Source organism: Monodon monoceros, unplaced genomic scaffold (genome assembly GCF_005190385.1).
Source record: "Monodon monoceros isolate NGI ecotype Baffin Bay Population unplaced genomic scaffold, NGI_Narwhal_1 Super_Scaffold_15, whole genome shotgun sequence".
Lineage (NCBI taxonomy): Eukaryota > Metazoa > Chordata > Mammalia > Artiodactyla > Monodontidae > Monodon > Monodon monoceros.
The window spans coordinates 39,792,217-39,803,417 of record NW_021703771.1 but is presented as its reverse complement, the minus strand read 5'-3'; the positions used below and the strand labels follow the sequence as shown (position 1 = coordinate 39,803,417).

The following is an 11,201-nucleotide window of genomic DNA, read 5'->3' as shown; positions in this document are numbered from 1 at the left end:
TAGCCTCATGTTGTAGGGATAGAGTCAGAAGATGGATGGCTACATTGCTGCATATGGAACAGTTGTCTTGGGAAGTTGCCCAGTGCAGTTAACATTATACAGGTGAGAAATCTTTGCTGTGTTAAGTCACTGTGATTTTGGGGGGGTTGTTTGTTACTGCAGCATAACTTATTCTGACACATGAATCATGCCATATTGGAACTTTGTATTTTATTTCCATCTGGCATTATTTTTAATTAGATGCTATTTTACTATGATTCTTTTTTTTTTTTTTTTTTTTTGCGGTACACGGGCCTCTCACCGTTGCGGAGCACAGGCTCTGGACGCGCAGGCTCAGCGGCCATGGCTCATGGGCCCAGTCGCTCCGCGGCATGTGGGATCCTCCCGGACTGGGGCACGAACCCGTGTCCCCTGCATCGGCAGGCGGACTATGATTCTTTCTCTGACACTTATTTATTACAACTTTATTGAGGTATAATTGATGTATAATAAACTGTACATATTTAAAGTATACAGCTTGATGAGTTTTGACATATCAAGTATACACCCATGAAATCATCATCACAATTAAGATAATGAACTTATCCATCACCCCAAAATGTTACCTTGTGCCCCTTTGTGATCCCTGCCTCTCTCTCTTTCCCATCCCTACTCCCCCAATCCCAACCATTGATCTGCTTTCTGTCACTATATATTTTCAAGGTCTTTATATAAATGGAATCTTACAATGTGTGTTCTTTTTTGCCTGGCTTCTTTTACCCAGCATAATTATTTGGAGATTTATCCATGTTGTTGCATGAATCAATAGTTCATCCTTTTTGATTTCTGAGTAACATTCTATTGTATGGATGTACCACAGTTTGTTTATTTTTATTCCTTTACCTGTGATGGACATTTGAGTTGTTTTCAGTTTTGGGCTATTACAAGTAAAGCTGCTATGAACATTTATGTGCAAGTCTTTATATAGACATATGCTTTAATTTATCTTGGATAAATACTAAGGAGGAGTGGAATGGCTGGGTCATATGGTAGGAGGAGTGTGTTTACCTTCTTAAGAAACCACCAAACTATTTTCCAAAGTGTTTGTACTGTTTTACATTCCCAACGTCAGTATATGAGAATTCTGATTGCTCTACATCCTTGCAGTACTCGGTGTGGTCTGACCTTTAATTTTGATTAAATGATTACACTATCCCAAATTCACAGCTTTGTCCCCAAAGTCATCACCTTAGGTTCTTGATACTTCTCGCAATAGTCTCTTAACCGGCACTCCTCCTTCAGATAAATTGAGGGTGTCAGATGAGAACTCTGTGAACTTCCTCCCACCACCTATAAACTTAGCTCTATCAGTACCAATAATTCCCACCTTGTCTCCTGTCAGAGGAGGGGAGCTGTGTCTCCACCTCCTCCTGTCTAAGTCCCTCTCTCCCCATCACATTATGTTCTGGACCCCATTCTCCTATGAAGCCTCCCTCTGTGAGGCATCTTACCCTCTCTGCTATCTTCTGCTGTTCCAATTACATGGTACTTGCTCCTCAGTCTAATCACGTATTCTATTCTTGCCCGTCTTTAAAAAACAAAACAAAACAAAGACTATCTTGTGACCCAGTATTTCTCTCAAGCTACCACCCTATTTCTCTCCTTCCATTGAAAGTTAAATATATTGAAAAAAATTAGAAAATTCCCATTACCTCCTCAATCTACTGCAATCTAGCTTTTATCTCACTCTCCATTGAAGCTGCTCTCACTTAAGTCACTGGTGACCACCATGTTCCTAAATCTAGCACATTCCAAACCCTCTCTTACTTGACCTCTGGGCATGCTTTACACACTTGATCTCTTCCTTCTTAAGACTTTTTTCCTCTTGGTTTTCCAGAGGTCTCACCTGGATGATCCTCCTTGGTCTCCCTTTCTCTTTTGCTTCCTTCACGGCACTCCCATATGTTATTGTGTCCAGACTGTAACTTTGGCCTTTTCTCATTCCCTCCCGTGGCTTCACCTCCACCTTAAGGTCAATGACTACTGAAATTATGTCTCCATTCTCGCCACCCTGCAAACTCCAAAGCCACAGGCCCAGCTGCCTCCACTTGGATATTCCCACAGATCCTGACTAATATGTAGAAAACTTGATTCACCACCTTCTTTCTCAAATCTGCCTTTCCTGCTATGTTCCCATCTCAGTGTTATCCCCCCATTTGAACATCCTTGACTCCTCAATTGTTCCTTAATCCCCATAATCACTCACTTAGTCAAAGACACTCTCTTCTTTGATACCTCTTGAATCCATCCCCTTCTCCTACCCCTTAGTTGATGCTGACATAAGCTCTCACCTGGATTGCTGCAACTGGTCTCCAAAATAGTCTCTTGGCTTCCAGTCTTTTCCACTTGCAATCCATTCCCAGCACTGCTCTTTGTGATCTGGTTCCTGCCTACCTCTCCAGACTTATCTCCCGTTATTTCCTCTCTGGGTTCTAGTTCTTACACACTCCAGCTATACTGAATGGCCTGCATTGCTCTGAATGGGCCACACTTTTATGCTTCATGTTGTCCTCTTGGTCTGGTACACTCCCCTTCAATGTCTTTTGCCTTGAAAACTTCTTTTGTTCTTCTTGACTCAGTTCAGTATTGCCTTCCTAGTGGATTTCCATAGAATTTCTCTGACCTTCCTATGGGATCCTTACACTCTGTGTATGCCTTTATTATTGTACTTTTCATTAGTACTGCTCTCAGAGCTGTGACTGTTACCTTATATGGCAAAAGAGATTTTGCAGATGTGATTAAATCAAGGATCTTGAGATGGGGAGGTTATCCTGAATTATCTGGGCAAGTCCTAAATGTAATCACAAATGTCCTTATAAGAGGGAGGCAGAAGGAGATTTGACTACAGAAGGAGGCAGTGTAACCACTTAAGCTAGATAATACACTGATGGCTTTGAAGATGGAGGAAGGGGCCACAGACCAAAGAATGCAACTTTAAAAGCTGAAAATTTTAAGGAAACAGATTCTCCCCCTAGAACCTCCAAAGAAAGTGCAGCCCTGCTTAAATTTTGATTTCAACCCAATGAAATATATTGCAGACTTCTGATCTTCATAACTGTAAGAGAATAAATATGTATTGTTTTAAGCTACCAAGTTTGTGGTCATTTGTTACAGCAGCAATAGGAAACTAATACCTTGGGCCAAGTGAAGCCCTGCCCTGGGCCTCAGGCTGCAGAGGCCCCTGCTCTATTCCTGTTCCAGCTGTGGGGGTAAAGAGCCTATGTCCTCACTTCTACACTCAAGAAATTCTTCCTCAGCAGCCACATAGCACAGGGAGATCAGCTCAGTGCTTTGTGTCCACCTAGAGGGGTGGGATAGGGAGGGTAGGAGGGAGACGCAAGAGGGAGGAGATATGGGGATATATGTTTATGTATAGCTGATTCACTTTGTTCTACAGCAGAAACTAACACACCATTTTAAAGCAATTATCCTCCAATAAATATGTTAAAAAAAAAAGGAAAACAAAAAAAGAAATTCTTCCTGGAGGCCTATTTCTTGAGCCTAAATAACTCTTCCCCAAGTTTGTTCTTTTGAGACAGACTGTACTGCTAGTGGACCCATGCTTTGATCTGAAGGGTAGTCAAGAGAGCAACTGTTTGTAGGATGAGCCACTGTACAGACAATAGACTGAAGGGCACAAGAACTGAAGCCAGGAGACCAGAGAGAAGGCTACCACAGTAATTCAAGTAAGAGATGATGATAGTGGTGGAAATGTGAGAAGTGGCTAGATCCTGGGTATACTTTGAAAATAAAGGCAATAGGCATCCACGTTGGATGGGAGGTATGAGAGAAAGGGAAGTGTAAGTGTGATTCCAAGGTTTCTGGTCTGCACAACTAGAAAGATGTCATTGCCATTAATTTAGATGATAAAGAAGGGAGAAAGAGCACTTATTGAGGTAAAGATGAGTGGCTCTATTTTAAATGTATTAAATTTAGGATGCCTGTTATATAGCAAAATGGGTAAGTGGTTGGATATTTGAGTGAATCTTGCTTTTCTCAAAGACTGTATGCTTCCAGCAACTAGCATAGGATCTTAAAATAGAGATTATTAATAGTTGATGGGTCAAGTGAATATGTGACATTCCTTCCTAGAAATGTTTCAAGATATACTCAGTTTTTTATCCTTACATCATCAAGTAGGTTAATATCCAGACCCTTGACATCACACAGCCTGGCCAACTGCATAAGCCAGGGATATTAACAGCTTGATTGTTTAGTATCCTCTTGTTCTTGGCTCTCTCAAACGTTTTGATTAGGACTAGGGGAGATATTGAATATTAATACCAAGTGGACTGAAGTCAGATCCATAGTCTGTCTTACTATCTTAGTGGTGAACTTTCTTAACTTGCTGATTGCAAGAAATTTTTCTCTGTAATTATAACATGTATAATAATTTGACTTCTTTGTTCCATCTCTGAAATCATGTTGGTTTCCCCACCACATGTTTGGAAAAGTTTACAGCCAGAGCTTTTGTTATTTCAATCCACTTGAAAGCATCCTGGATACTAATAGGGCCTGAAAGAGTATCTGATGTTGCTGAATAGTCTATAAAGGTTGTTTGTTAGAAAATGTTAATTTGATGAATGAGCAATAGCGCTGATCCTACTGGATCTAAATTTACAGCCACTATAAAACTATAAGTCTATAAAACTTAGTGTGTTTTATATTGTTAAAAAGGTCACAGCTCTGTTGCAAGATGTTGGAGACTAGAATGCTTGTGCATTTTCTCTTGTACCTTCTACAGTTAATCCTCCCCCCCCCCCGCCCCCACTCTCCTGAAGTTTCTCTTGTCAAGTTCACCAATGACAATCAGGTGACAAAATCTAGAGTCATTGTTTTTAATGCTGATTTTACTTATTTTCTCAGCAATGTTTGACCCAATTGACTCCTCCCTCCTGGAACACTTTTTCTCCTTTATTTTGGATTACCATGTTCTCTTGGTGTGATGGTTAGTTTTATGTGTCAACTTGACTGGACCATGGGGTGCCCAGACATTTGGTTAAACATTATTCTGGGTGTGTCTTATTTTGGGTGAGTAAAGCAGATTGCCTTCTCTAATGTAGAGGAGACTCATCCAATCAATTGAAGACCAGAAACGAACAAAAGAGCTGAGTAACTCCTGCTGCCTGATTGGTCTGAGCTGGAACATTGGTATTTTTCTGCCTTTGGTTTCTAATTGAAACATCAGTTCTTCTTGGGTCCTGAACCTGTGGGCTCTCCTGGTTCTCAGGACTTCAGACTCAGATTGGAACTACACCAGCAGCATTCCTGGGTTTCCAACTTGCTGACTGTACACCTTGAGACTTCTCAGCCTCCACAGTTGCACGAGCCAATTCTTTATAATAAATCTCTTCATATATATTTGTTTATTTGCTTGTAGGCCATCTCCCCTACTAGAGGATAACTCTATGAGCAGAGACCTTTCTTCTATTTAGTTCACATCTGTATTCCCAGCCCTGGGATTGTGTCTAGCAGATAGTAGGCATTCAATAAATATTTGTGGACTGTATGAAAAAATTTGCTTGTATATGTTTTCCTAAGGCTTAAGACCAGTAACTACCTGTGCTTGTGTGCATGTGTCTTCACAGGTGCTCAGAATATGTCCATATATGTTATCTTATTTATACTCACATAACCTGTAAGAAAGGAAGGAGGGGAACAATTTAACAATTCCGAATGGGAATATTTAGTTCTTGAGGATATTAGTTTAATGTCCTGTACTTTGAAGATAAGAGTGCCTCAAAGTGGGCTACTGGGCTTATCTTAATTTACCTCATGAACACAGTATATCTTGGAATCCTGTCTTTGACGAATTTATTTATTTTATAAGGCTGTGCATTTTGCTACAAGACCTGGCCAGTAACAGTATACTCAGTCAATATGAATTTTCAACATTTAAAATTCTTTCCAGACTGGAAAAAATACATCTAAGATTTGTGGTTTCAGGATTCACAAGTGCACATGTGGTAAGATAAAGGAATGGTTTCAGACATCCTCTGGAGCTTGTCTTCCAAACCCAGTAACCAAGGGAGTAGATTAATTTGCACTGATACACAAATAACCCTTTAGTGTCCTTACTCAGTTCCTGTACCTCCCCAATAATCTGGATTCGGTGTTTCAGTGACAATTTATGAGCAATGTGCAAATGTGTGTGATTTTTTACATTAAGATTTTCACAGGATGGAGATAACACATAATAAACTTTTAAAGTAAATACACTAATAATTCGTCTCTTAAGTAGTAATTCTATCATCAGTCACATGCCAAAAATTACATTTTTATAATGTGTTTATTTGTGTACAAAATATGTTGTAATTTACTGATGCATATGCAGCAAAATATTCTATCACATACAACAAAAATACACTTTTACCCCCCTTCCCCTGCCCTTGAAAGTGGCAACACTGTTTTGGCAGTTCAGCAGCTAAAAATAAAGTGCTATAATTAAGCAGTATTGGAATGTCTTCATTTGACAAGTGTGATGTACAATTTGAGTATACAACCGCCTTTTTGTTAGTTTTTTCACAGAACAGGAAATTCCACATCCTGAACACCTCCAGAAGATACAAATATTTGTATATATATATGTACACATGTATACACTGTATATGTAAAGTTCCAACAAGCCTCTTTGTCCTTGTGAGTTTGTTGTGCTTATGTTTATTATCTCTTTCCAAAGTCAGAGTCACGGTATGGGATCCCAGAGTCCATCAGCAGGCACGGAGAAGCTCACCAAAGGCTGGCTTGTTGGGGGCGTGGTGTTGGTTAGAGGATGGAGGGAGCCTTCAGACCTCACTGGGGGACCTGGAGCGGAAGGGCACTTTGGACTGGAAACAGCCACAAAACAAGAGCCACAGGGCGCGTTGGATCTCCTGGTTGCGGAAGGCATAGATGATAGGATTGATCATAGAGTTGTAGGTGGCGGGCAGCAGGGTGGCGTAGGTGTAGACAGCTGGGTCCTCATGGCTGCCTACCACGCAGTAGATGGCAAAGGGCAGCCAGCTGGCACCGAAAGTGCCCAGCACCACGGCCAGCGTACCCACACCCTTTCTGGTGGCGGCAAGGTGGGGCGGCGCCAGGCAGTGCTGCTGCAGCGCGATCTGGTGCGCGTGACGCCAGACCACCTTGCAGATGCGCACGTAAAGGTGCAGCATGATGCCGAAGACCGCAAAGAAGGTGGCGGAGAGCAGTGCCACGTGGCTGCGCGTCAGCGGGCGCACCACGCTGCAGGCGGCGCGCTCTGCCAGGCAGTTCCAGCCAAGCACCGGCAGCAGCCCAAGGCCTAAGGACATCGTCCAGGTGGCAGCGAGAAGGAGGTGCACGCCCAACAGGGTCCGTCGCGAGTAATAGGTGAGCGCGTTGTAGAGGGACAGGTAGCGGTCCACCGTAATGGCCAGCAGGCTGCTGACGGAGGCAGCGAAGGAGGCCACGAGGAAGCCTACAGTAAGCAGGCTCACAGTCTCCGAGGGCACCACGTACTGGAATACGAAGTGCAGAATGAGACCGCAGCCCGCCAGCAGGTCGGCGGTGGCCAGGCTGCCTACCAGCACGAACATGGGCGTGCGCAGCGCAGGTGTGGACGCGATGAGCGCCACCACCAGCGCATTTTCGCCTGCGATCACCGTCCCAGACACGCAGAGCAGTACGTCCCATGGATTCACTGAAGACAGCAGCAGCCCCGTCGGCCCCGCTGGCAGCTGCGAAGACAACTCCAGCGACGCATTAGCTGCGCCGCTGCCCCCCAGCGCCGCTGCGGCTGCGGCTGCCGGGGGCCCCCATTCACCGGTGTCCCGCGCTCCTGCTGCGGTGGCCGCTGCCGCCGCACCCTCGGCCGCCACTGCCACCACCTGGGAGTCGTTGAGCGAAGATGAGCTCGCGTTCATCACGGCGGGAAGCTACACCCTGCGTGGACAGGGAGAACAAGCGTCAGGTGTGCGGTTTACGCCGCCAGGGTACTTCACCGGGCGCTGCTTCCCCGCTCATATTGTCCATCCCACCCCGGGACCCCAGAGCAGAGCGAGGAAGCAGTGGTTGAGAGCCAAAAATAAATACCTGTTGAGTGAGTGAGCGTGTGAGTGCTATGCACAAGGAATGCCCGCACTGATATCTGAGTTTTTGCACAGATATACACACGAATAACACGCACTCGCATACATACAGATCACGTAAGTATGCCTGTATTTGCACACGCATCTTGCGCACCAAGCTAGTAGTGTCAGCCTCAGCGAGTGCCGCCCTGACTCTGACCGGCTCGGTTAGGCGCTCTCCTCAACTGGGAGGCGGAGTAACTGTCCGCGGTGCTGAAAGCGAAGTTTCTGCGACCGTGGAGCACAGCGGACCCCGGAGGCCAGAGACCCCTGGGAAAGCGGTTTCGGGGGAGAGAAGCTAGGAGGTCTGTGTAGGTGGAGGGTGTGTGGCGTCATGCTTGGCTCCAGGAAGGAGCCATCCCCTGGCCATCCTTCACCCCTTCCCCTCTGCACGCCCTCAGAGTTCCTTTAGAGAGCCGGGCTGCTCACCTGGGGAGTCAGGGCTTCAGGAAATCGCTGATCATGAGCGCTGTGGCTGGGCGCCAGGATGCGCTGCCCGCGCGGACAGAGCCGACGCCTGAAGGAGGTGGCCGGGACGGCGCGCAGAGGAGTGCGGGGCGCTGGTAGCTGTGCCGGCGCCGCTGAGAGTTACAGAGACACAGTCAGTACAAGAAAAGGCCGGTTACGAGCAGCGCGCCCGCTGGAGATTGACAGGCAGGGCGTGGTGACGTCAGGCTCCTGTTTCCAGGGTGCGAGCTAGGCGCTCGCTTTCCTCGCCCGCCCATCAGCAAGCTCCCTCACCATATACCCTCTCCAAAGGATGTCTCAGAGGGTTCAAGGAGGGAGGAGAAACCAGAGGGCCGCCGCCGGCCCGGAGCCTCCAGGATTGGGATGGAAGAAAGAGGCAAGGGAGAAAAGAGTGGAGACTAAGGGCAGGCAAGGAGGGTGAGATGGGAGGGGAGCGATGAGGGATGAGTTGCACTGGCCAGGCTGCAAGGCCCCGAGTCAAAGGTCACTGAGGGGGACAGGTTGAAGGAAAAGGCCTGGAGAAGGGGGAGGTTGGGGGCAGAGAGGCCCAATCGCACGCAGAGTTGCTACCTTAAAGGAAAAGTACTGTTTGGGGGACAGGAATGAACTGGTGTGTGTGTGGTGGGGGAGGATGAGGTTTTTTTAAAAGGATGTTTTAAGGATGTTTCTGGTACAGTGTGTCAGCTGAGTAGAGCCAGAGAAGAAAAGCCAAGTTGTGGGGAACAGAGAAAAGATGGAACAGTTGAGGAAAACAATCTCTTCTTTTGAAGGTTACCTGTGCAATCAATTCCTCTCTCTCTCTCCATTTCTTCTTGTCCCTCACTATCTTTCTTGAACTCTACACAGCAGGTTTCACCATGATCTTCCCAGTCGAATGTTTCCCAACTGCACTAGCTAATAGTGCTCTTGGAACTTGCTCTTTAATTAAAGACCAGGTCTGGGTCTTGTTAGAAAAGAAGAAAACAGCAAAATGTGATTTGCTTTGCTGGCAACAGACTTTGCCCTGTTAATTAGTACCCTATGAAACAAATTATAGGACGAAAATAGTGATAACTCAGCTGCAGCAGACTTCAGTAGGCAGGAGTTTTATTTTCAGCTCCGATAAATCATCCTTTTGGTTTAAAGGCGTTTTGTTTTGTCAGTAAAATACAAGTATTAGACTTCTTCTTTTTTTAATTATCCAGAATCTCCAATAGCTGTACTTGGGGAAAAAGCTAAAATAGTTGACTCCATCTAAGACTCTAGAATAAATGATTGCATATTGGCATGATGGTATTATGCCAGAGCCACAGACATGATTTTCAGGGACCACATGCTCTGGGCAAGGTGAAAATAGACAACATTTGTTACTGGTCCTTCCTCTACTTTTCCCTGTATACCTTCTACCCTCTCCTGGCTTCACTTTGCCTCTACACCCAGGGTCCCCAAAAGAAAAAATATATTCGGACTGTCTACAGGCTGGAGTGGAAGGGGGATTTTTATCCTGGCCTTCTCCCTCTAAAAATGGCCCCCAAGTCCAGACTACTCCTGCCCTTCTGCACCTGTGCAACTGAACTTAACTAAAGAAAAGAAGGAAAACTATAGGACCACTCAATTCTTTGCTGCTCTTTGCTGCAATAGTCAGTGTTGGCCCATAAGATGAGTTTACATACAATTTCTCCATTTGGGGAGTTTATAAAATTCTCATGAACCTTCAAATTGACTGAAGTTCTAAGTTTCTGGAAAGTATCATTTTGAGTTTCAGTAAAAGATTGTCAACTAAAAGCCAAGAATGTTATTTCAGAGCTGTCAAGCAAACTGTCAAACCACTGTAATCACATGTTAATCGCAAATTTTTCAAACAATTAGATAAAGGCCCAAGGGAAGGAGAATCCTTCTTAGTGACTGAATGTGTTACATTTTTACATGTCACAAGGCAGTAGAAAGTATGAGATTAAAATTGAGCAAACAGAGATCCTGTGTTTCAGACATCTTCAGGCTTTCACTATTGTCAAGAAGGGACTGACTTTTCAGTAGTTTCAGGAGGAGGACAACACCCATATAATCATGTACATAAATGCTGGTTGAGGGTTTGTAGACTGTCTTTTGGTCGTGCCAGTCTGTGGTTACCTCTCTCAGATGCTAGACTGGATCCTGACAGCAGACAGGCACATTCTTTCAAGCTCCTCCTTATCTCCCCCACACCCACCTATCCCCTGGGAGGCAGAAGATTGGAAAGAAGAAAGGTATGGGTTCATTGGTTATGGATGGGTATTAGATGTACTTCATTGCCACTCTGCCCACAGCTCCTCACAAGAACCTGCCCTTCCAGTGGTCCCCTAGAATGTTCAGCCTGTGAACCATGTGACAATTTCCACCCCCAGCCCAGCTTATGGGAAGAGACTGATGCTTGACCCAAGGCTAGACAAGACCAGCCATTATTTGCTGGACAGTGACCAGATTCCCTTCCTGAAAATTTGAACTAAGAAACATTGTGACAATAGTCAGTGCTGGGCTCTGGACCTGAAAGATCATGATAAGTTAGGGCTGCAGCACTCATGTTGAGCCTTGTGTGAAATGAGAATCAGAGGAAGACAGCTGCAATGGAGGAATGAAGCAGATGTGCAG

The 11,201-nt window shown here is 45.1% G+C and overlaps 1 protein-coding gene across 1 annotated transcript; it reads right to left on the bottom strand.

Annotated features, from left to right (window-relative positions):
* Positions 1-6,309: 6,309 nt before the first annotated feature.
* GPR6 (G protein-coupled receptor 6) lies at positions 6,310-8,775 on the bottom strand. Its single transcript, XM_029224065.1, has 2 exons — positions 8,556-8,775; positions 6,310-7,941 (listed from the first exon to the last, which is right to left on the bottom strand). Exon 2 carries the CDS (start codon positions 7,920-7,922, stop codon positions 6,825-6,827), a length of 1,098 nt encoding a protein of 365 aa, XP_029079898.1. The 5' UTR covers positions 7,923-7,941; positions 8,556-8,775; the 3' UTR covers positions 6,310-6,824.
* Positions 8,776-11,201: the final 2,426 nt, after the last annotated feature.

What these genes read in the sequence shown, in the direction of transcription:
- GPR6 (XM_029224065.1), bottom strand. Translation starts at nt 7,922, where the DNA reads ATGAACGCGAGCTCATCTTCGCTCAACGACTCCCAGGTGGTGGCAGTG.